Source organism: Neomonachus schauinslandi, chromosome 10 (genome assembly GCF_002201575.2).
Source record: "Neomonachus schauinslandi chromosome 10, ASM220157v2, whole genome shotgun sequence".
NCBI classification, from domain to species: domain Eukaryota; kingdom Metazoa; phylum Chordata; class Mammalia; order Carnivora; family Phocidae; genus Neomonachus; species Neomonachus schauinslandi.
Window position 1 is genome coordinate 47507849 of NC_058412.1, and position 24077 is coordinate 47531925.

General features: G+C 41.3%; 1 protein-coding gene across 1 annotated transcript; it reads left to right on the forward strand.

Annotated features, from left to right (window-relative positions):
- The first annotated feature begins 248 nt into the window (after positions 1 to 248).
- On the forward strand, positions 249 to 23848 carry EVA1A (eva-1 homolog A, regulator of programmed cell death). Its single transcript, XM_021699177.1, has 3 exons — positions 249 to 541; positions 7463 to 7636; positions 22571 to 23848. Exons 2-3 carry the CDS (start codon positions 7591 to 7593, stop codon positions 22942 to 22944), a joined length of 420 nt encoding a protein of 139 aa, XP_021554852.1. The 5' UTR covers positions 249 to 541; positions 7463 to 7590; the 3' UTR covers positions 22945 to 23848.
- The last annotated feature ends 229 nt before the right edge of the window (positions 23849 to 24077 follow it).

Below are 24077 nucleotides of genomic sequence, written 5' to 3' on the forward strand. Positions count from 1 at the left end.
CCATCGGGGCACTGCTATCTGGGAGCCAAATTCCCTCCCTTCCTGTTCAGAGAGACTGGCCTGAAAATTTCACTGATGAGGGGCCTCGTGGACACATCCCACTCTGGCTGTTTGTGGGCTTTGGCTGCAGGAGGGAAGAGGAAGCATGCATCTCTGATCTTTTACCCCTTGCTTCCTTTTCTGCTATGAACTTGGGAGTTTGGTTTCTCTGGCTGTCTGGTTCAAATTCCATATGAAACTCTGCCAGTGGGTTTTATCCTCTCAGGAGATGCCACTGCATCTTTTCAGAGGTCCAAGGAAACCTTGCCTGGGCCTCTCAGCTAGGTTCATGGCGACACTAGGTCTTAGGTATGACGTGATCTCCTGAGCATGTGATGGCTTTCTGATGTTTTTTTTTGTGCCATTTCTCTTCTTTCAGAGCCTGAGAAGCCAACTGGGGCCAACCAAGTTTCAGAACCTCTCCTGTTTGGCACCAACATCACCAGGGATGAACTGTTTTTGCCAGATAATCCTCTGTTCCTGACAGCACATCCCTCCCCAGGTAGCTAAGGGGATAATGAGTTTTCACCCCACCCCCCCCCCCCCCCACTGTGTAATGAGATAGTCACCTGCACAGAGGCTTATGCACCAGGGCCTACTCACTGCTGCTACTGAAGTATAAGATGAAATCTGTCATCCTCAGGCACATTTCATTTTATACAATTCAGTGATTACACTCAATATAAATGAGTGGACTCAGGGTTCCAGAGAATATGATTTTGCAGCACTGGGAATGAGGTTACATCTAAAATGGAAGCCAGTGAAAATAATGTCCAATGCATATGATTAGCCATTCCGTCTAAGAGATGGTGCTCATAGACAGGCTGTCATCTTCATCAGGAGACCAGCATGTGTTTAGGGAGACAGAATTATGGGAAGTAAGTGATGGACAGAAGCTGTGTTTTTTCAATTGTGTTGCAGTTTGTCAGTAATTAGTTGAAGGAGCTTTGAGTCAGGGGTGAGAGAAAGCTGTCAGAGAGTAAGATTTATAAGAATTGGTGGGTTCTGTCCAAAGAGAGTATGCTGTGATGCTGGTTGACTGGCCCTGGAGTGTCCTCTAAACACGACTTCCCCTAGAGTAGTGTGGGGTTAATCCAATGGGTTATCACCAGGAGAAAGCCCTAGCTTTGCAACTAGGCAGCTCCATAGTTGTAATTTTGTCCTTGCCAAGATAATCCCCAGGATCCAGTTGTTTAGAAGAGGACCTGATTTAGCTCATGTACCAGCTGACTCCCCAGTTATGAATTAATAAACTGCTATTGGTTGATGTGTTCTCTTGAGCACTTGGTTAATGTGAGCTCTTCTCCTGGACACTGGCAATATTGAGTTACTGGCCCAGAGCTTGGACTCGTGTCCTGACCAACGCCTGCCAACCCTCTCCTGACACCGTCCTAACGGTACTGGTGATGCATACGAGCTTCACAAACACTGAGAATCACTTAGACCGGTAAATGAAGTAATGATGTTTGTTTTAGAATAGGGTTTCTCAATCTTGATACATTCACATTTGGACCAGATAGTTCTTTGTTGTGAGGGGCTGTCCTGTGTGCTGTAGGATGTTTAGCATATCCTTCCCGCCTACCCACTAGATGCCAGTATTAACCCCCACTGCAATTTTGACAACCAAAAATGTTACCACACATAGCCAAATGTCCCCTGTGGGAGGCAAACTGCCCAAAGTTGAGAATCACTGATTCTAGGAGCTAGGCAGTGGTAAGGGACTTCCTTGAGGAACAGACCACAAAATTGTACTTGGGGCTGGATGAATGCTTCATGCCCCTTACCTTTATATTGGTAGGTGTATTGATCAGGGTTCTCCAGAGAAACAGAAGCAGTAGGATATATATATCCTATCACTAGGATATATATATGTGATTGTGGAGGCTGAGAAGTCCCAGGATCTGCCATCTGCAAGCTGAAGACCCAGGAGAGCCTGTGGTATCGTTCAGTTCGAGTCTGAAGGCCCGAGAATGAGGGGAGCCAATGGTGACAGTCCAAATTGAGGCTGGAGAAGATGAGATGAGATGTCTCAACTCAAGCAGTAAGACAGGAAAAAGGGGGGCAGAATCCTCCTCCCTCCACCTCATCTGGAAACACCCTCACAGACACACCCAGAAATAATGTTTAATCTGGGCACCCCATGGCCTGTCAGATTGATTCATAAAATTAATCATCACAGTAGGAGTTGCAGAAAGGTTTTAATGATAGGGCAAATCACCAGTGGGAGGTGTCCAGAGCTACTTGGACTGTTCCATCCCCATTAAGGGAGAGTCAGGGAGAAGGGTTTGGTTTAGAGTTTGGCTCTGGGGTTCATCACTTTTCTAACTTCTGCAGACCATGTCTCATTGGCAGCTGTCCTGAGCAGAATCTCCTCTGCCTAGCCCTGCCCTCTGTCTCGGTGTCCTCACTAAGGTGCCCCGTAACCACCCGGAGAACTTCCTGTGTGGCAGGGCCGGTGAGGACTCGCCCTCACACCCTAGGTCAGATTTATAAAGGAGGCACTAAGTGCCTCCTGGGCTTGTGCTGTTAAAGTATCTTAGTGCTCAGGCTGAAGGGGATCACAGAGGTCAGGTAGAGCACTTTGTTAACTCTACTGGGCATTTTATAAAATGGGAATTAGATTCCAAAGGTCTTGGATGGTGTCCAAGATTATGTAGATCCAACAAGCTCCCAAGTGATGTCAATGCTGCTGGTCCTCGAACCATAATTTAAGTAGTAAGACTTTAGACCAGAGGTCTGCAAACTATGGCTCATGGACCAAATTGGATCTACCATCTATGTAGCAAATACAGTTCTGTTGGAACACAGCTACACTTGTTCATTTACATATTGTCTGTGGTGGCTTTCGTATCACAGTGGCCAAGTTGAGTAGTTGAGACAGAGACTCCATGGCCCCTGAAGCCTGAAATAGTTACTCCTTGACCCCTGCTAGAGGCTGACTTGTGCCATGTGGACGGACCATGGAGGATCTTCCTGGTCGCTCCTTTGGGTGGGCCATCCAGAGGTTGTCTTTCCTTACCTTTGGCCTGTCTTTTTCATCCCTCTTCTTACTTCTAGCTCCTGCAGCCCTCTCCATTAGTGCCTGGGGCATGGGGAGACTCGTAGGAAGAATTTCTGTGCCACAGTAAAGCTTCCATCTTGAATGTGAACCTCTCATTGTCCTGACAAAGTGTTCTGCCTGGCACCCACTCAGAGCCAGTCAGCCCTGGTATCCTTTGGTCTTCTAGGTGGCTCACCTTCAGACCTGTTTAGAAACACCCTCAGAGACTTATGCATAAAAACTCATGCCTGAATGCTCTATTTGTTTCTCAGCCAGCCAGCATTTACTAAGAACCTTCTTTCATCAGGTACCATGCTAGATTTTTAGAACAAGGATATATCAGATGCCTTTTCAGTCTAGAAGAAAACCTGTAAACTGACCATTCCAATTACAATATCGTGGGTGCAATATTAGAAGAATATCTGGATACTTTGATAGCCAAAGAAAAGGGTCTGAGTGATGTGGAGCTTCGCTGCAGTGGACCTTTCCTTTTTTTTCCCCCTCAATCATGAATTTTTATCAAATTTTACACAAACACATTTTTGTATCTAATGGTGTGATATGCTTTTCCTCTTAGGTTCTAAATGTGATAGATTACAATTATTTACTATCCAATTTTAAAAGTGAAATAACATTTTTTACTTAAAATTAAGCTACATTTATAGTGTGATATAAATTGGAATTTTATTGACTTCAATTTTAATATCAGTATAAAATAATTCTACTGACATTCCTGTTAACTTAAAACCAAAATTTGTTTGCAGGATTCTCTAAAAGGAGTAACACTTTCAAAATTCACTGTTGTACCTCATTAGCACCTTATTTTTATTATTATTTTAAAATTGTGCTAAAATACATATAACACAAATTTACCAGCTTAACCATTTTAAACTTACAGTTCAGTGGCATTAAGTGAATTTACACTGTTGTGCAACCATCCATTTCCAGAATACTTTTCATCTTGCAAAACTGAAACTTTGTACCCTGTACCCACTAAACAATAACTTCCAATTCCTCCCTTCCCCAGACACTGACAACCGCCATTCTACTCTGTCTCTATGAATATGACTACTCTAGGTATTTCATATACGTGGAATATACAGTGTGTCGATTCATTACAGTTCTTTTGTGACTGGCTTATTTCATTTAGCATAATATCCTTAAGGTTCATCTATGTTGTAGCATGTGTCACAGATTCCTTCCTTTTAAGTCTGTGAGTAATACTCCATTGTGTGTGTGTGTGTGTGTATCACGTTTTGTTTATCCATTCATCTGTGGATGGATACGTCAATTGCTTCTACCATTAGGCTACTGTGAATAATGCTTCATAATAATTGGTGTACAAATATCTGTTTGAGTCCCTGCTTTCCATTCTTTTGAATAGGTACCCAGATATAGAATTGCTTAATCTTACAGTAATTCAAGTTTTTCTTTTTTGAGGAATTGCCACCCTGTTTTCCATAGTGCCTCGACAATATTACTCTCCCATCAACAATATGAGGGTTTTAATTTCTCTCAATCCTCTCTGAAATTTGTTATTTTCTTTCTCTTTCTCTTTCTTTTTTTTCTCTTTCTTCTTTCTCTCTCTTTCTTTTTTCTTTCTTTCTTTCTTCTTTTTCTTTCTTTCTTTCTTCTTTCCCTCTCTCTCCCTCCCTCCCTTCCTTCCCCTTCCTTCCTTCCTTCCGTTTTTTTATACTAGCCATCTGAATGGGTGTGAGGAGGTATCTCGTTGTGGTTTTGATTTGCAGTTCCTTAGTGATTGGTAATGTTGAACATCTTTTCATAAGCTTATTGATCATTTGCATATCATCTTTGGAGAAAGGTCTGTTCAGGTCCATTGCCTATTTTTTTAAATCAGGTTGTTTGTTTTTGTTGTTGTTGAGTTTCTAGGAGCTCTTTATATAATCTGGATATTAACCCCCAATCAGATAATATGATTTGCAAATATTTTCTTCCATTTTGTGGGTTGCCTTTTCACTTTGTTGATTGTGTCCTTTGATGAACGGAAGTTTTAAGTTTTGATGTTTATTTTAACTTTTGTCCAGTTTATTTTAACTTTTGCCACCTGTTCTTTTAGTGTCATATTTAAGAAATCATTGTCAAATCCAATGTCATAAAGCTTTTCTCCTGTGTTTTCTTCTAAGAGTTTTATAATTTTAGCTCTTGCATTTAGGTCTTTGACCCATTTCTAGTTAAATTTTAATATGGTATAAGGTAAGGGTTCAACTTCATTCTTTTGCATGTGGATACTCAGTTTTCTCAACACCATTTGTTGAAAAGACTGTTCTTTCCTCATTGAATGGTCTTGGCACCCTTGTTGAAAATCATTTGACAAGGGGTAAGGGCTTATTTCTAAGCTCTCTGGTCTATTCCATTGGTCCATATGCCTGTCTTTATGCCAGTGCCACACTGTTTTGCTTACAAATTTATTGCTTTGTAATAAATTGTAATAAATTTTGAAATCAGAAAGTGTGAGACTTCCAACTTAGTTCTTTTTCAAGATTCTTTCGGATATTTGAGATTCCTTGAGATTCTGTATGAACTTTAGTATGGATTTTTCTATTTCTGAAAAAAAAGTCATTGGGATTTTGAGATTGCTATAGGACTTTTGAATCTCTTTTAAAGGAAACATTTGCCAGACTGATAAGGGGAGGAGGGGGCATTTTAGGCAAAAGGAAAAGCATGATCGAATACATGAAAAGATAAAAGAGGGCTCAGCCGGTTAAGCGTCTGCCTTCGGCTCAGGTCATGATCCCAGGGTCCTGGGATCGAGCCCCGCATCAGGCTCCCTGCTCCGCAGGAAGCCTGCTTCTCCCTCTCCCACTCCCCCTGCTCGTGTTCCCTCTCTCGCTGTGTCTCTCTCTGTCAAATAAATAAATAAATAAATCTTTAAAAAAAAAAAGATAAAAGAACTTGGTGTGTTTGGGTAACTAAAAGTAAGCTGGTAATGTTGGAGCATTAGGCATGCCTACATTTCTGTGTGTACGTGTATGGGTATAGACTCAAGTAGGAGATGAATTAGGAGCTAAGGTAGGGGTCAGATATTATGGAAGTGGCTGTGTATTGTGTTAAGAAGTGTAATGGGGATACCTCTTCGTCTAGCTTGAAACACGGGCGCCACCAAGATGCCGGCTTACCACTCTTCTCTCATGGACCCTGACACCAAACACATTGGAAACATGGCACTGTTGCCTATCAGAAGTCAATTCAAAGGACCTGCCCCTAGGGACTTGGGATCTCAGTGTTAAGGAGCTCAGCCTCTGGGTTGGGCTTTCTTTCCTTGCTGTGGTTTTCCCTGAGCCCATTGGAATCTACCAGAAAATGAGCTGTCTTCTCTGTTGTGACCCAGTCTCTCCACCTGCAGAATTGCAGCTCCCCAGGCCCTTTTGTGTGGTCCATGTTATTGAGACCATGACCCCCCTGAGAACCTGTTTCTTCTCCAAGGACTGGAGGCTTCTGCTTCTTTAGCATTCCCCAACCTGACATCCCTCCATTCACTGTGACTCAGTTCCCCATCCTCAGCTTAGGGCAGCATTGAATAGGAGTTGTCAGGGTCTTTGCCACTTTTTCATCCCTTCATCTCAGCGAGAGCATCTCTGAGTGAACTGGGTAATGATAATGCCAGGTCTGAGCCGCCGCAGCAGCAGCTGGGGAGAGGATGTGCTCCATCAGCCAGAGGCTGAGCTGCTTAACACTGAGATCCCAAGTCCCTATTCTGAACCCCGGTGGGACGGTTCTGCTGGTGGGCAGGCTGTGGCAGTGTGTGTGTGTGTCTGTGTGTGTGTGTATGTATATGTGTGTATGTGGTTGGCCCATCATGGTCACAGGTAAAGTCATGAAGCTGGCGGCAGAGAGTGGGCTCAAGCTCCCAAGTTCTTGTGGGCATTTAAGAACTGGAACCACTTCGGTATATCTGGGACAGCCAGCTCTGACCCTTTACCAAAGACACACAATTGGTGACCTGTAGGATGAGGCAAACTGATCAAAGTACAGCAATACTGTCAATGCTGGAGAAAGCAGAACCAGGCAAAGAGGAGAGGTTACAGTGAGTGACCGAAGTGCTGATGGGCTGTGCCTCCAAGGTGAGCCAGACAGAATACAATAAAAAGTTCCAAGGAAGGTGAGGGGAAAGTGTTAAAAGGGAACTGGGGAGGAGATGAGGAAGAGAAAGGAGAAAGTCCAGGAAAAACAGAAATGGAAGGAGTTGCTGCTTCCTTGAAAGTCAAGAAGCTAGCTAGAACAAAGGGCACAAGACCCCAGATCCCTGGCTGGGAAGGCTGGCTGGTATTTAGGAGACTGGTTCTTTGTTCTTCAGTCCAGTCTACCTGGAACACGGCCTCAGGAAAGCAGAATGTGTTCTCATCACTCACTTTGTGTTCCCAGACAGAAGAGAAGAGAGGGAGGTGCCGCCTTGGTCCAGCTCAAGCATTTCCAAGAGGCTTCCTCTGGATGCGACGTCGAGGCCGCCCTTCTGCCGTAGCACAGACCTGGTGATTACCGAGTGCGTGAACATGGCTTTGCTCAGCAACATCCTAGCGGCCTATTCCTTTGTCTCAGGTAGTTGTCCAGTCTTGGCTGGGCCAGGGCTGAGGGCTGAGGCTATCCCCTGGGTGGCCATCAGTGGCCTTATTCTCAGGAGAGAAATGCTACATAGCTGTAGCAGAGGGATTCTGCTGCGCTGAATTTTGAGATAAAAGATCTTCTGGTTTGAAAGTTAAGCTTGGCATTCTCTAATTTGGTAATCAGTGGTGGTGGTGGGGGGGACTCTAAAAGCTTTATCTTGCTAAAAATGTTTGGTTTCCTTTGGGCTCCAGCGAGTGAATGAAGTAGCCTGGGGCTACTATCTTCCCGTCATTATGCATTTGACTCCCTGTGGGAGAAGCTCTTGGAGTATCCTCAGCCTGCTCATTTCTATGCAGTGGTTCTCAGTCCCGCCCAGGTGTGTGTGTGTGTGTGTGTGTGTGTGTGTGTGGTCTGTGTCTGTGGGGCTGTATGAGGTGTGTGATAACCTCCTGGGAGACATGAAGACACAAAGCATGTGAGTCTGAGAGAGCCTGATATTTGTCCCTTCCTTAATTCAAAGTTATACTCTTAGGAAGATGGTCTACTGTTCCTCAAGATCCTTTCTTGAGAATAGATGCTGTTCTTGTAAGAGGAGCCATTTAAAAATACATGAAAATATACCTCAATCAAGCTGAAATTAAAAAAAATACATGAAAATGCTCAATGGTTTCAATGACCAAACCAATTTTCTGCTGCTTGAATGAGTTTTACATTTTTTTTTTTTTGATAGTTTGCTTTCACTATGTTTTGTTTTGCCTGTTGTCTCAGGATGTTGTATAAAAAGGAAGGGGCTGAGGTTCTGATTAGAATTCCTCTAATCAGAGGACTGATTTTGCTTTCTGGTTCTCTAGCCAGGGTTGATATGTGGTGACCTCAGAGTTCAGATATAAAACCTGATATATCTATTTACAATGGCAAATCTGAGCCAGGGTTGAGGATAAAGGAAGCCCCTGGCTTCTCTTTGAGAGAGGATCTCAGATGACATGCAACCCAATTTTAGAAAGGAGGACTTCTCAGGGGCGGCAAGATGCAGCATGTAGTCTACACAGGCCTCAAGGCCAGGGTTCTCCCTTTCTGGGTCAGCAAAGGCCTGGGTCATCGGTCAGCTCCTCACCACTCTAGGAAGTCTGGTGCCTGGGGCCTCCTTCCCCCTGACACCACACATCAGAGGAATCTCAGCTTTGCTCTTTCTTCGAGGCCATACTGTGTATTACGTTTCATAAGCAATTGAATGATGATGCTCTCAACTCTCTAGTGAAGACATCCCCAAAATGAAGTGGGTGGTGGCAGGGAGGGCCTGGAGTTTCCAAGGCCTCCAAGGACACTTGCAAATCAACTGTTGCAAGAATATATCTTGGGTGAGAGCATACAGGCTCCTGGGCTTTGGAGTTCTGCTTGGCACAGGAAGTACCTGGCAGTTTTCCATTTCAGCCAGCATGACCCTGAGTTGTGACCATTGAACGTGGTAATTCATTGAATGGTCTGGTGTTTACCGTGTGTCTTGTGATCTTGCTAGGGCTGATAGATTGCATCCCCCCTCCAACCTTTCTCCTCCTCACCCCATATTCTGGAATTAAATATTGGTTGGGACACAGGAAGATAATGCTCCTTTTGAATAAATATGGGCTGAAATAAAGAGAATGCAAGGAAATGGAAAGTAAAGTGGCTCAAATAAAATGGGTCAGATCCAGTAAATAGACTTGCTGGCTAAAAATGAATTCTGAGTGTGATGGGCAACAATCTCTGGCTGTAAAGAAAATGAGTTAAGAGAATTTAAAATATGAAAGTGAATATAACAGATACAAAATAATTGTTTTAAAAGAAGAAAATAGAACAAATGGGTTGAAGGCAATAATAAAAAATATGTTCAAAGAAAATTGTAAAAAATGTCCTAATCTTGTAGCTCGCTTAGATTCTCACTCAGCTGTATGTGGTCTTCAGCTACACAGGGGCCCCTGATCCCTTCTAATTTCTTCCGGAGCATCAGTTGCCTCTTATTTCGTCCATGTGGTCCATCATTGCAGCAACATATTTGCTAATGCACACAACTCCCTTCTTCTTTGTCTAGCTCCTGATTAAAACAACAGGCAAAACACTAACTCTAAGTAAATCCCTCTTTCTCCCGTTTTGCCCTCTGCCTGAAATAACCAAATGCTGCTACAGCTTTGCAGATTGAAACCATTAGAAATTCATGGTATCAAACTTCAGCTGAGCCTTTCAAGTAGTACTTCAGTCTGTATTTGCTTCTGGTAACATCTTGTTCTCATTCTTCACAATAGCCATTTCAAACCTTGACAATTCGAATAATTTTATTTTTTAAAGATTTTATTTATTTATTTGACAGAGAGAGACACAGTGAGAGAGGGAACACAAGCAGGGGGAGTGGGAGAGGGAGAAGCAGGCTTCCCACTGAGTAGGGAGCCCGATGCAGGGCTCAATCCCAGGACCCTGGGATCATGACCTAAGCCGAAGGCAGAAGCTTAACGATTGAGCCACCCAGGTGCCCTGATAATTTGAATAATTTTAAATACCTGTTTATCTAAATGTACCCTAAAATTAAATGGCAAATGCAAACTAAGAGAAAAATGCAGCATTAATGAAGAAGGGTTAAAGTTTATAACATATAAAGAGCTTTTACCAATCAATAAAAGATCAGATTTCCCAAAGAATAGTAGACAAAAAACAAGAATCAGCAGTTTGCCAAGGAAAAATTACAAATCGCTGATAAAACATACATGGCCTGAGTTCTAGCAATTAAACAAATGCCAAATAAAAACAACAATGAGGTTAACATTTTTATTTTATAAAATTCTCAAAGATTTGAGTGATTATGTATATAATTTCAGTTTTGGAGAAAGTGTGGAGAAATGAGTACTCACACACAGTGTTATGGGATTGTAAATTGCTACAACCTCTCTAGAGAGTGATTTGGGAATATCTGTCAAAAGCCTTAAAAACATGTATACCATTTAGCCGGAAGTTCCACATTTAGGAATGTATCCTAAGGAAATAACTAGGGATATGGGCAAAAATTTTACTATGAGGACATTTGATCTCAGAACTGTTTATATAGTAAAAAATCAAAAAAATGGGTGAATATTAATTGAAATAGAAAAATGTTTATGATGTGTTTTTAAGCGAATAAAGCCTGTTACCATATAGCATATGCAGTATGGGGCCATTTATGTTTGTATATTCACATGTATATGTAAGTACATTTTATTGCAAATTATATCTGGATGCTGGGATTTTATGAGTGTGTCCGTGTATTTTTAAATTTCTTTTGCTTAGCTGTATGTTTAAGTATTCTATACTTCATTGATACCACTTTTGTAATAAGTCATGTTATTTTATTGGAATTTAAAATTTAGAATTAGGGCACCTAGATGCCTCAGTTGGTTAAGCATCTGCCTTCGGTTCAGGCCATGATCTCAGGGTCCTGGATCGTTGGGAATCCCTGCTCAGCAGGGAGTCTGCTTCTCCCTCTCCTCTCTGCCCCTCCCCCCTGCTTGTGCTCACTCAATCTCTCAAATAAATAAATACAATCTTAAAAAAAAATTTAGAATTATATCATCCATATATTTTAAAAATTACCACTTCCTTATTCTTTTCTGACTTCTAGGCCTGTGTATCTAAGTGCCCTGAACATTACAACTTGGTGTGCCATAAACATTTCAAATTCAACCTGGCTTGCATGGAATATTGTCCTTCTCTGTCAGTTGTTCTTTCTTTTATGTACCATGTAGGGCATCACCTACGCCAGAAGATGTATCTTACTCACTGCACATATCCAGTTGCTTAGGGTCAGTCCATTTTGCCTCTCAGTGTTTCTCAGATGTGTCCCCTCCATTTTATTCCCACCATCAATGAATTAATTGATCCAAGCCCCATTCTGTTTTTGCTTATCTTGCATAACAGCATTTTCCATGGTCTATCTGCCTCCCATCTTGCTTCATAGCAAAGATTGTATTTTGTAGCAAAATGATCTTTCCAAACTAGGTCTGATGATGTAATTCTTTTTTATTTTTTAGAATACTTTAGTGGATCCTCATTATCTCTGGGATGAAATCCAAACACTTTTGTATGGTTTATAGTTAGGATTGCTTTCAGCTGCAAATAATAGAAAGCCTCAACTTGGTGGCCTAAACACATAGGAGATATCTTACCTTCATAACAAGAAGTCTGGAGGAAGGTGGTGCATTGGCTCAAAGATGTAGGGACCACCATCTCTGTGATTCTCATGTCCTTTCTTTTATGCTTGTCATCTCATGGCTGCAAAGTGGTTGCTGTTGCTCTTGCCTTCATTCAAGATGGTTGAAAAAGGAAGGACGATCCAGTAGATGTCATGTTTCATTGGCCAGAACTGTGTTACCTGACCATCTAGCTGAAAAAAATGACACAACTTTTTCAACCTTTAGACTAGTGGTTCATAACCAGGGATGATTTTGCCCTATGGGGGACTGCAGGAGATATCTAGAAACACTTTTGGTTGTCACAACTGGGGTGGGGGGTGCTGCTATTGGCATCTAGCAGTGGAGAAACATCCTACAATGCACAAGACAACCCCCTACAACAAAGAATTAACTGGTCCAAGAGGTCAATAGTGCTGAGTTTGGAAAACATGCTGTAGAGGCAAGCAAGGGAGAAGAGATTTGGGGGTAGTGTGAGTTCTCCAATCCGCAGTTTCTTATGTGCTTTCTCAGGGCTTTTAGTGTCTGAACTTGACTTCTCGGTGCTCTTGTTTAGTTGTAGAGCTCCCTGATCAAGATCTCATTTCAATTATTCTAAACCACTTCCTGCACCTTTTCTCAGGTTCTACCATCCTCTCTCCTCACTCTCCCACCCTGGCTTAGGTGCCTGCCCTTCCATGTACTCCTCCACACACGTTTTGTTTCCCTGTATCTCAGTACTGGGATTGGAGCAGTTAACATTTCTTGTTTCAACTCTGTGCAAGCAACCCCTTGGGATCATAACATAATAATTTATGATGAGGATAATCATCTCATTAATAGTAATGACCTCATAAATAACTTCTAATAGGGTTGTTAGAAAGATTAAATGGAATGATTGCTCTTTAATTTAATGTTTTGAATTGATAATACATTCTTCTGACCACTCTTCCATTTCCTTTCATTTCTTCCTTAAAAGTCACCTTCTCGGTTAGATTCCCTCTGGTCACTCCACCTGCCTGCTCCCCTCCAGCACACATCTGACACTTCATATCCTCCTTCCTACTTTTACTGTTTTCTTCTCCTTATCACCTTATTGCCATCTAACATACAACCTGTTTTATTTGTTTATCTTGTTTATTTACTATCTATCCCAGTAGGATATAAGCTCCCAGGAACACTGAGATTTTTGTTTCTTTCCTCAGCCTCTAGAATAGTGTCTGGCACTATTCTAGAGGCACTGGCAATAGGTGCTCAACTAATCAGTGAATAACCATGGCTAAATGATCAAACGATATAAAAAGATATATAGTGAGAAGTCTTAGCTCAGAGCTGCCCCCTCCATCCAGTCCCTACGTTTGAGCCATCATCAGTCCTTCCTGCATCCTTCCAGAGTTCTTTGTGCACAGGTAAGAAAAGATGAACATCCAGTCTCATCCTCGCCCCTTTTAAACACAGGTAGCATATCATACATACTCTTGTGTACTTTGCTTTCTTCACCAAAAACGTTATCATGAAGATATGTTATATCAGCGTATAGAGAGCTTCCTCCTTTTAGATGACTATATACTGTTCCGTTGTACAGATGAACCATAATTTAACCAGTCCTCTCTTGGCCAGTGGGAGTAGTTCAAATCTTTTCAAACAGGGCAACAGGGTTGCAATAAAAAGAACTGTGGGCACACATACATGTTCAAGTGCATTTGTAGAATAAGTTCCCAAAAGTGGAACTGTTGGATCAAAAGGTGTATAAATTATTAGTTAAGGTCAATATCACCAAAGTGCCACTTCAGGAGTTTTACCCATTTACTCTTTTTAGGATGCATAAGAAGGTCCTGCAACGCTATTTTTAAACTGTTGAGATTTGAGAATCTGATAAATGAAAAATATCTAAATGTCATTTAATTTCTGTTTCTGTAGGTCACAGGTCAGCAAACGTTTTCTGTAAAGGGTCAGATAATAAATATTTTTGGTTTTGTGGGCCATACAGTCTCTGTTCTAACTACCGAACTCCTGTGCTGTTGGCCTAAAGCAGACATAGAGCATAGATGAATGGGCACGGCTGTGTGCCGATAACAAAACACACGGTGGTCAGGTTTGGCTTAGGAGGCATAGTGTGCCAAGTCCTGCTTTGGGTGAGCAGCTTTTCATACACTGAATGGCCATTTGTCTTTCTATTCCTGTGAACTGTCCATAATCTTTTGTCCATTTTCTGTATTGGTTGTTGGTCTTTTTTCTTAATGCTCTTTCTAGGTGTTCTAGTACACATATGTACTAGCCCCTTGTCTCTGTGGCATATTTCAAATATTTTTCATAATTTTGGCATTTGTCTTTTTGCTTTATTTACAGTAATTTTTTCCAATGCAGATGTACTGGGGGATCATTTTTTTTCTTATTTAAACAGTATTCCTTGTTTTTTTTTAATTTAAATTCAATTAGCCAACATAGAGTACACCATGAGTTTCAGATGTAGTGTTCAATAATTCATCAGTTGCGTTTAACACCCAGTGCTCATCACATCACATGCTCTCCTTAATGTCCATCACCTAATATTCTTTGAATGTGTAACTGTAAGTACAGCGGTGTGAACTATGTAGTAGCCAGCCAGAATTTGAATCACTTTTCCCATGAGATTGGCTTGAGAGAGGTGGTCTCTTAGCAGTGAGGGAGTCTAATCCAGCATAACTCAATTGATAGTCACAAATTTGGGGTTTGAAGAAAGTACTGTAGTTTCTGTTTCATGTTATTCCCTTTTATACTGGAAATCCTGTGAGAGTTGAGAACCTTTGTGTCTTTAGCCCCAAAGACACTACAGACTAACAGTAAATTTCTGTGGAATAAAGAAACCATTTATTGACCTATCATATTAGAACAAATTTTAACAGTTGGACTATACTCTCCTGGAGAGGGTTTGGTAAAAGTAGTATTTTCATACACAGCTGATGGCAAGAAAATTTAATGTATTACTTTTGAAAAGCCACTGGCAATATGTATCAAGAGGTATAAAAATACGTATCCTCTAACACAAATATTCCTTTTCTGAGAATGCATTATAAGGCAACACATGAAACAAGGAGAAAAGGAAGTAGCATTATACACAAAAGTACTCTGACTATCCATTTGTCCAAACCCATACAATGTACAACACCTAGAGTGAACCCTAATGTAAAATATGGACCTTGTGTGATTATGATGTGTCAGTGTAGGTTCCTGAGTTATAACAAATGTATCACTCTGGTGGGGGATGTTAATAATGGGAGAGGCTATGGGTATGTGGGGGTGAGGGTTATGGGGAATCTCTGTACTTCCCTCTTAATTTTGCTGTGAACCTAAAACTGCGTTTAAACATAGTCTTACAAGCAAACAAAAAAAGTATGCAGATAAAAATATAAATTATATAAATACAACCAAGTAAATATAAATAGATATGTACATATTTATATGATAGGAAGAAAGAACAGAAGAAAATTCACTTCACTACACTACACAGTGTGTAGTTATATTCAGGTTGTGGGCTTATGGTGATTTTATAAATTTTTTTCATCCCTTACTCTTTTAATGTTGTACCATTATACACACACACACATTTATATGTATACACACATATATACACATATGTACATCTATTATACATATTTATCCATATATAATAAATGTATTACCCGGACTTTTAGAAATTATGTATTCATGATTTAATTCAGTAAATATTTGTGAGATACACACAATGAGCAAGGCAATGTGCTGCATGTTCTGTAAATCCAAAGTGAAGCAGGTGGATTCTGCCCACAAATTTCTCACTGTTGTATGGGAAATATAGTCATTACATAACTAACTATAATACAACTACATAAAGTGCTGCCTAGATCAGAGGGGCTAATTAATCACATTCTCCCCCCCCTTCCAGACTCAAGGAGTCAGTAAAGAATCAGAATAGGGTATCAACTGCAGCATTGGTTACGCCAGAGCAGAGAATGTTCAGGGCCTTCTACCTAGCTCCCCTTAGTCCTAGGGCCATAGGACCATAGATCTTTCCAGCGGTAGATGAAGGAAGGTGAGCAGGGTGCATTAGGATGATGGGTAAGGTCAAAGGAAGGCCTCTTTTAGGGATGCTTATGGCCTGGACAGGTGGTAAGGGAAGATGAAAGAGGCGAAAGCGAGGGAGTATATATACTCCAGAGCCAGCCTAGTGGGGCAGCGATTCTCCCACACCTCCTCTTCCCAAGGAAGAACAAGTCAGGGATGGAAGAAAGAGGGCAGCTTTCTCCAGCATTTCAGAGAGGGCAGAAGCGTCAGTGGGAGTTTTTGCTTCTCTATGGGGAGGGGCAGAATCTCATAAAGAGGAATCCTTGCAATGCTTTAAGAGTTCAGAGAAGAGATTATGCTGAATACCCCCTGACTCTACAAAAGCCCCATTACTCTTCTTTAAAACCTATTTGTAAACATTTTTCTTTCCAATCAAGGGATTGCAAGCTTGGGGTACCTGGGTGGCTCAGCTGGTTAAGCGTCTGCCTTCAGCTCAGGTCATGATCCCAGGGTCCTGGGATTGAGTCCCCAGCTGGGCTCCCTGCTCGGCGGGGAGTCTGCTTCTCCCTCTCCTTCTGCCTCTGCCTCGTCCCCTGTTCATGCTCTCTCTCTCAAAATAAAATAAGATAAAATAAAATAATAAACAAACAAACAAACAAATAAATAAATAAATAAATAAAATAAAATCTTAAAAAAAAGGGGGGGTTGCAAGCTTTGAGGCCAAAAGTCTAGGCAGGGGAACCAGTTACACTTGCACGGGGACCAGCTGATCTGGCCTAGACTGATGCTGCTCTTCTCCTATAGAGTCTGCTGGGCATGATCTGACCTCCGAGGTTGCAAATGAAATTAGCCCAGGACCTCCACATAGAGCCTCTTCCTGCCCACGAAAACAATGACCCTACAGGAAGCAAGATACAGCAATACATTTATTTTTATTTACTGAGGGAAAACAACCGACAATAGCCCTCCCCACTCTACTTCCTGGGCAATTAACAGCTGTCTGGATCTGGCCAAGACCAGGGTGGATCATTGGCCAGGAGGAAGTGACCTGGAGCACAGACTAGAGAAAACAACCACAATAGAGCTACAGTTTTGATTTTTGCAGAAGCATGATGAAGAAAAACAAAACAAATTATATCAGCTGTGAAAATCAGCCCTGAGTCACCTCCTCAGGAACCAGTGAGGCCCAGTCAACTCTTTGCCCTCTCTCATTGCTTTTACTGGGCTTTTCTGGGAATCCATGTCTAAGAAAGCTGTAGGCAAAAGAGTATGTTTTCTGGTTGGAGTAGCAGGATAGGATGCACTAGTTAAGCTAGAGGGAGAAGAGGGGTTCCCAAGATAAAGTTCAGTAACCATCTTCAAAGTTAACCTCTGAAATGGGGGCGTGGTGAGGGCAGGGTTTGAAAAACATGGAGACACACTCCAGGGAAGAAAGGGTGGGATGAGAAGGGAAGGAAGGGAGGAGGAGGAAAAAATATTAGATGGATGGAGGGATGGATGGAAGGGAGGTAGAGAACGTGGAAAGAAGGAAGAAAGGGAGAGAGGGAGGAAGGAAGAAAATAAATAAATAGAGTTATCATTTATTGAATGCCTCTCCTTGCCAAGATCTTGGATAATCCCTTTATGCTGGTCATCTGTAATACCTTTAACCTTTACCACAACTCAGCAGGGTAGGTAAGTAGTGTTTAAAAGATGACTGAGATGAGGTTTCAAATTGATGCTGGTCTGCCCAGTGGTTTTCCATCCTGGTAAAAGCATGGATTTGGGTATCTTTCCTAGAAAGCCTTCTCAGATCCCCATATCTGAACGTTAGCTTTTCCACTCACCTTTGTGTTTCTGGAGATCCCTCTTCATGCTTCTATAGAAACTCTTCCCTTTAGTATGGGAATGGGTGGGTCTGCTTCCCTGCTGGGCTGTTAAGCTCCTCAAGGCCAGGAGCTCCCTCAATCCTCTCAATGTTTCCTGGATATCAACTAGACAGGGTTCAGTTTCATCCTCCCTCACTGAATATTTATTTATTTATTTAAATCAAGCAATCAATTAATTTTTATTGAGATATAACTGACATGACATTATGTAGATTTAAGGTTACAAGGTGTTGACTTGATACATTTATATATTGCAGTATGACTACCATCATAACATTAACTACCATGTCTTTCACATCACCTAATTATCTTTCTTTCCATGGTGAAAACAATTAAGATCTAGTGTCTTAGCAACTTTGAAGTCTATAATACAATATTGTTTTCTATATTCACTAGGCTGTGCTTTAAATCTCCAGGACTTAAATTTATCTACTGGTTGCAAATTTGTAGCCTTAAACAACACATACCCAATTCTCTCACTCTCCAGCATTTATTAACCATTACTATACCCTGTTTTTATGAGGACTTTTTTAGATTCCACATATTAGTGATATCATACAGTATTTGTCTTACTTTTTTTGACTTAACCTCAATTAGAATAATGTACTTAAGGTCACAACACATTTTCTTTATCCATTCATCTCTTGATGGACACTTAGGTTGTTTCCATGTCTTGGTTATTGTGAATAATGCTGCTGCGAATATGGGAGTGCAGATATCTCTTAAAGACAGTGATTTCATCTCCCTATGTTTCCTTGATCATCTTAATAGATGCAGGAAAAGCATTTGACAAAATACAACATCCTTTCATGATAAAATCCTCAACAAATTGGGTATAAAAGGAGCATACCTCATTATAATAAAGGCCATATATGACAAACCCACAGCTAACATCGTGTTCATTGGTAAAACATTGAAAGCTTCTCAACTGCATACAAAAGCTCCACCCTTTTATTCCCCTCTTTATAGTTTTGATGTTACCATTTACCTCTTTTTATATATTGTGTTCATTAACAGATTATAATAGTTACAGTTATTTTTAGTACTATTTTCCTTTAATTATACCATAGTTTAGTGGTTAACACACTATTCTATTACAGATTTAGAGTTTTCTAAATCTGATTGCATACTTACCTTTACCAGTTTGTTGTACACTTTCAGATGTTTTTGTGCCACTAATTAGCATCTTTTCACTTCAGCTTGATGGACTCCTTTCAGCATTTCTTGTAAGGCAGGATACCTTCAGCTTTTGTTTCACTGAGAAAGTCTTTATTTCTCCTTCATATCTGAAGAATAACTGTCATATAGAGTATTCTTGGCTGGTAATTTTTTCTTCAGCATTTTGACTATGTCAGTCCACTCTCTCTCTCCTGGCCGGTGGGGTTTCTGCTGAGAAATCCACTGATAGCCTAATCCTTTATAAGTTATACTTTTTTTTTTTCCCTCTAGATACATTTAGGTTTCTTTTTCTTTGATTTTTGACAGTTCCATTATAATGTGGCTTGGAGGTCTTTTTGCATTGAGATATTAGCTTTGTGATCTATTAGCTTTGTGAACTTGGATGTCAAAGTGTCACCTCAGTTTTGGGATGTTCTCAGCTATTATATTTTAAAACAAACTTTCTGGCCCCTTCCTCCTCTCTTCTCCTTCTGGAACCCTGATTATGCTAGTATTTGTACATTTGACCGAATCTCATAGATCACATAGGCTTTCTTTGCCATTCTTTTTTCTCTGTTTGCCTTGCACTGGGTTGTTTGAAAAGCACTGTCTTCTAGGTCACTTATTTTGTCTTCCATTTGATCTACTCTGCCGCAGATTCTCTCTATTGCATTTTTCATTTCAATCATTGAATTCTTCAGCTCCAGAATTCTGTCTGGTTCTTTCTTATGGTTTCTATCTCGTTGCTAAATTTCTCATTTTGTTCATGTATTTTTTCCTGATTTCACTGAATTATCTTCTGTGTTTCTTTGTAGCTCATTGTTTCCTCAAAACAGTTATTTTGAATTCTTTATCGGCTAGATCATAAGATTTCATGTCTTTGAAGTCTTTATTGAAGGATTATCTTTTGATGATGACATGTTTTCTTGATTCTTCATGTTCCTTGTAATTTTGTGTTGCTGCTTTGCCTCTGAAGTAAAAGACACCTCCTCAACTCTTCACTAGTTGCTTTCAGATGGGGTATATTGTTTGTTGGTCCTGTTGTATATGGGATTCTCTCAGACCTTGTATTTATACACCTGCTCCACACTTCTTGCTCCCTCTTGTGGCAGAATTCTTAAGCTTTTATGTCTTCTCTGGATCTTACAGCTCACCTGGTTGGCTCCTGGAAACCTCTCTTTTGTTTTTCCAGAAGGTGGTGCTGCAGCTCAAGATTGTGGTTTCTCTCTTGCCCACAGTTCCAGGTCTGTGTTTCTGATAGCATTCCGGTTTACCCAACTTTTGCCGCCAATCTTGGAGCCCAAGTAAGGAACCACCTCAAAGTGAGGGAAGGTATGGGTTTAGCACTTGGGGTATTAGGGATGTCTGCCAGGTGGTAGGAAGATCCTTGGCTGAGCTTCTCCCAGAGGCTTGTGGGTGGACTTTCTCCAGACATGCTGAGCTCAGTCAGCATGAACTGTGTCCCTTTATAATGCCCTTTGATATTCTTACTTGCCTCTTTCCCAATTTCTTCCCTCCTCTCAGTCATGGAGGTCCCACTTTAGTACTCTGAATGTTGCTGGAGGGAAATGGGTTTCCTGTGCAGCATCTGGCAAAGCTAGGGTAGCCAGGCACTCACACACTGCTCCCCTTTCCCCCACAGAGTGGTGCCACGGGATAGTTCAATTCTGTGCTATGTCAACTCGGGGGGCGGGGAGGGGCACTACTGGAAAAGTTCCTTCAAACTTGTTTTGTTTGTTTGTTTCCTTCACTGATGTGCTGGAATTCTGTTTCATCCATGGGTATTTGCCCAGGTCAACACTTTTCAAGATTTTCCCCAAACACAGCTGGGAAGGGTTAGGGTTGGGGTTGCTCGTTCCACAGTCCAAACCAAATTCTGTCTGCAGTCTGTCTGTTACTGGATGATCTGATGGGCAGGTGGGAGAGACTCGTCCTGGCTTTCTTGGCCTATGCTGTTGGATCAGAGGGTCCCCACAGAGACACTTTTGTTTGTGGATGGATGCTTAATTAGCTGTTAAAAAAAAAGGGACACAAAAATTGGGATATCTTACACCACCATGATATTGGTCACCCCCTTTCACCACATTTATGTTGTTTGTTGACTACCCTTGTATCTGCTACTAGTGTCTTCTATTTTCTTCTCTCCTCTCCTCTTTGTACCTATAATTTATATCTATTGTATTCACATCACTGTCATTTTGGTAGAAGTTTCAAAGGGAAGGAGGCATCATAAACACATGCATTCAATATGCTGTATTTAGACTGATAGAACCTTTTTTGGGTACAATTAAGAATGCATAAAACTTCAAAATGCCTATGCCCTTTGATGCAGTTGTCCTATTTCTAGATAACTAACCTGTAGAAATAATTCTACATGTATATAAAGAGATCTGTACAAGGATACAAGCATGTTGACATTAGTATTGCTCATAATAGTGAAAAATTGTAAACCATTTATGTGATAGTAATAAGGAAATAGTTAAACTTTGATATGTCTATACTACAGAAGACTAGGCAGCAGTCAAAAAGAATGCTATTGGCATATCTGGAAATCTCTCTAAGAAACATTCTTAAATTAAAAAAAAACAGATATGTATTATATATGATCCCACTTATATTCTTTAAAAACCCACAAAAAAAATATATGTTTTGATTCATACTAACCAGTGAATAGAGATTATGGAAAACTAATTTGCTGATGGGCCCCTCTGTAGAGCAGCTCACAACATGGTAGCTGGCCTCGTCAGAGCAAGTGAGTGAGAAAAGCCAGACAAAACGCATAAGCAAGTTGGAAGTTAGTCTTTTGTAACTTAATCTTAGACTCATCCATCTCTTTTGCCATATTCTGTTTTTTAGAAATAGATCACTGGGTTCGGCCCACTAGGTCCAGCCCTCAAAGGAAGGGGCTTGTATAAGAGTCAGAATACTAAGAGGTGGGGGGCATCTAAGGACTGACCACATGTATTGACTTAGGCCTGTGATGGTATAGTTAGAATAAAGGAGGCATTGGTCCTTGATTTTATTTATAAATTTGTCATCAAAAAAAAAAAAAGCTGCTTACATCTGTGATTAAAAGTTTCTTTAGGGGTTGCAGGAGCAAATTCAGAAGCCAAGAATCTTCCTCTGTAGGCGAAAATAGGCTTTAAACACATATACACCTCCTAAGCAAATGACATTTAGGTACAGTTGCTTGCTTATAATACATCCTAAATAATACTTTTCTTTCTTTTATCTTTTCATTCTAAAATTACTTCAAATTTAAAGTTGCAAGAATAGAGGAAAAGAATCCCATACGCCCGGGCGCCTGGGTGGCTCAGTTGTTAAGCGTCTGCCTTCAGCTCGGGTCATGATCCCAGGGTCCTGGGATCGAGCCCCACATTGGGCTCCCTGCTCATTGGGAAGCCTGTTTCTCCCTCTCCCACTCCCCCTGCTTGTGTTCCTGCTCTCACTATCTCTCTCTCTGTGAAATGAATAAATAAAATCTTTAAAAAAAAAAAAAAAAGAATCCCATACGCCCTATACCCAGATTCACCATTCGTTGATAATTACGTTTTGAATACACTATGTAGTTTGTCACATGGGAAGGCAATATTTGTAACCGTCGAAGCTTTGGGGTGTGGTGAGAGGTGCGCAAGGCGGGCAGGAGCCCTATGTGCTCTCCGCACATGGAGTCGTCATCTCTCAAATGCCTCTTCTTCCTCCTCCTGCAGAAAATCCTGAGCGAGCAGCTCTGTACTTTGTCTCCGGCGTGTGCATCGGGCTGGTGCTCACCCTGGCTGCCTTGGTGATGAGGATCTCTTGCCACACGGACTGCCGGCAGCGTTCCCGGAAGAAGTGCCTGCAGGACCGAGAGAATAGCAGCGACAGCAGCGACAGCGAGGATGGCAGCTCAGACACGGCGTCTGACATCTCGGTCAGGAGGCACCGCCGCTTCGAAAGGACTTTGAACAAGAACGTGTTCACCTCGGCCGAGGAGCTGGAGCGCGCCCAGCGGCTGGAGGAGCGGGAGCGCATCATCAGGGAGATCTGGATGAACGGCCAACCCGAGGTTCCCGGGACCAGGAGCTTGAACCGCTATTACTAGGGGCGGGAGCCCAAGCCCGCGCGCCGCAGGAAGCCGTCGGCAAGGGCCAGGGGCTGCAGGGCGGGTGGGCACAGAGCTTAACGTAGTTCTGCTGCAGTCCTGGGGGCAGAGATAAGAGGGCACGCCCATTTTCTAGCCAGGAGGACTGAGCTTTCCTTTTCGACTAAATTTATGGAGAAGTAGAAAAACCAAGTCAGTTCATCAATCTTTGCAGGTCGTAGGATGGTGCTGAAAAACCCTCTCTAGCAATCTGGATGGAGATTAGAGAAACGGGACTGTGGTTTCTCTTGATTTCTGAGGATCTCAGAAGTTTCTGCAGACTTCATTGCTATGTGTTACTCCTTTACACAAGGAAGATTGTCATGGCATGAAGGCTAGGAGTAGCAGGGTGAACTTAACCCAGTTAAATTCCATTTTCTAAATGACCCCATGCTATGGAGGTGACTGTCATCCAGATAGCATGATTTATGATTATTATTTAAGGCTGATTTTTAAAAATCTTGTGTTGCAATGGCAACCTTGTCCATTTTAACTGGCACCTCAGGGATTAAAATCCTATTTTTTAGTATAGTTCCCACCTCATTCATGAAAATGGGTAGAATTAATGTATTATGGGAAATGTGTCAGTGAGCTAGAAAATATCAATAACCTCAAAGGATGAAGGGTTTTATTTTAAATAGTTTATAAAATATATATTAATGTGCGTATTTGAGGATGGTGCATAAGAATAAAAGCTGTGTTTTCCCCCTTTTTGGAGAGAAGAAATTTTGTTATGACTCTAGATAATTATGATTTTAAACATTTTGTTAAAAAAAAAGTTTGGATTTCCAAGAAAAGAATGGGAATAGGAGATGAGGAATAAAGCCAAAATTAGGATGAGATTAAAAAAAAAATAAATGCTACATAAAATCTCTTTTTGTTTCATGTCCATCTCTGCTGTAATGCTTACTTTAAATGGCAGCCCTTTTACATAGGTGGCTATGGTCTTTTGCCAGGCCCTTTCAACAACTGGAGAATTGGGAGAAATGGAGAAACTGGAGAATAAAGAAATGGCCCCTGTGTGACTAACTGGGGACCTTTCATTGCTGTGTGTTGCATATTATAGTTACAATGTAGCTGAGTTGTTGTTAAGC

Bases quoted from the DNA above. Each gene is read 5' to 3' on its own strand.
- EVA1A (XM_021699177.1), top strand. From the start codon at position 7,591: ATGGCTTTGCTCAGCAACATCCTAGCGGCCTATTCCTTTGTCTCAG. The intron at 7,637-22,570 runs GTAGTTGTCCAG...CTCCTCCTGCAG, and splicing joins GGCCTATTCCTTTGTCTCAG to AAAATCCTGAGCGAGCAGCT.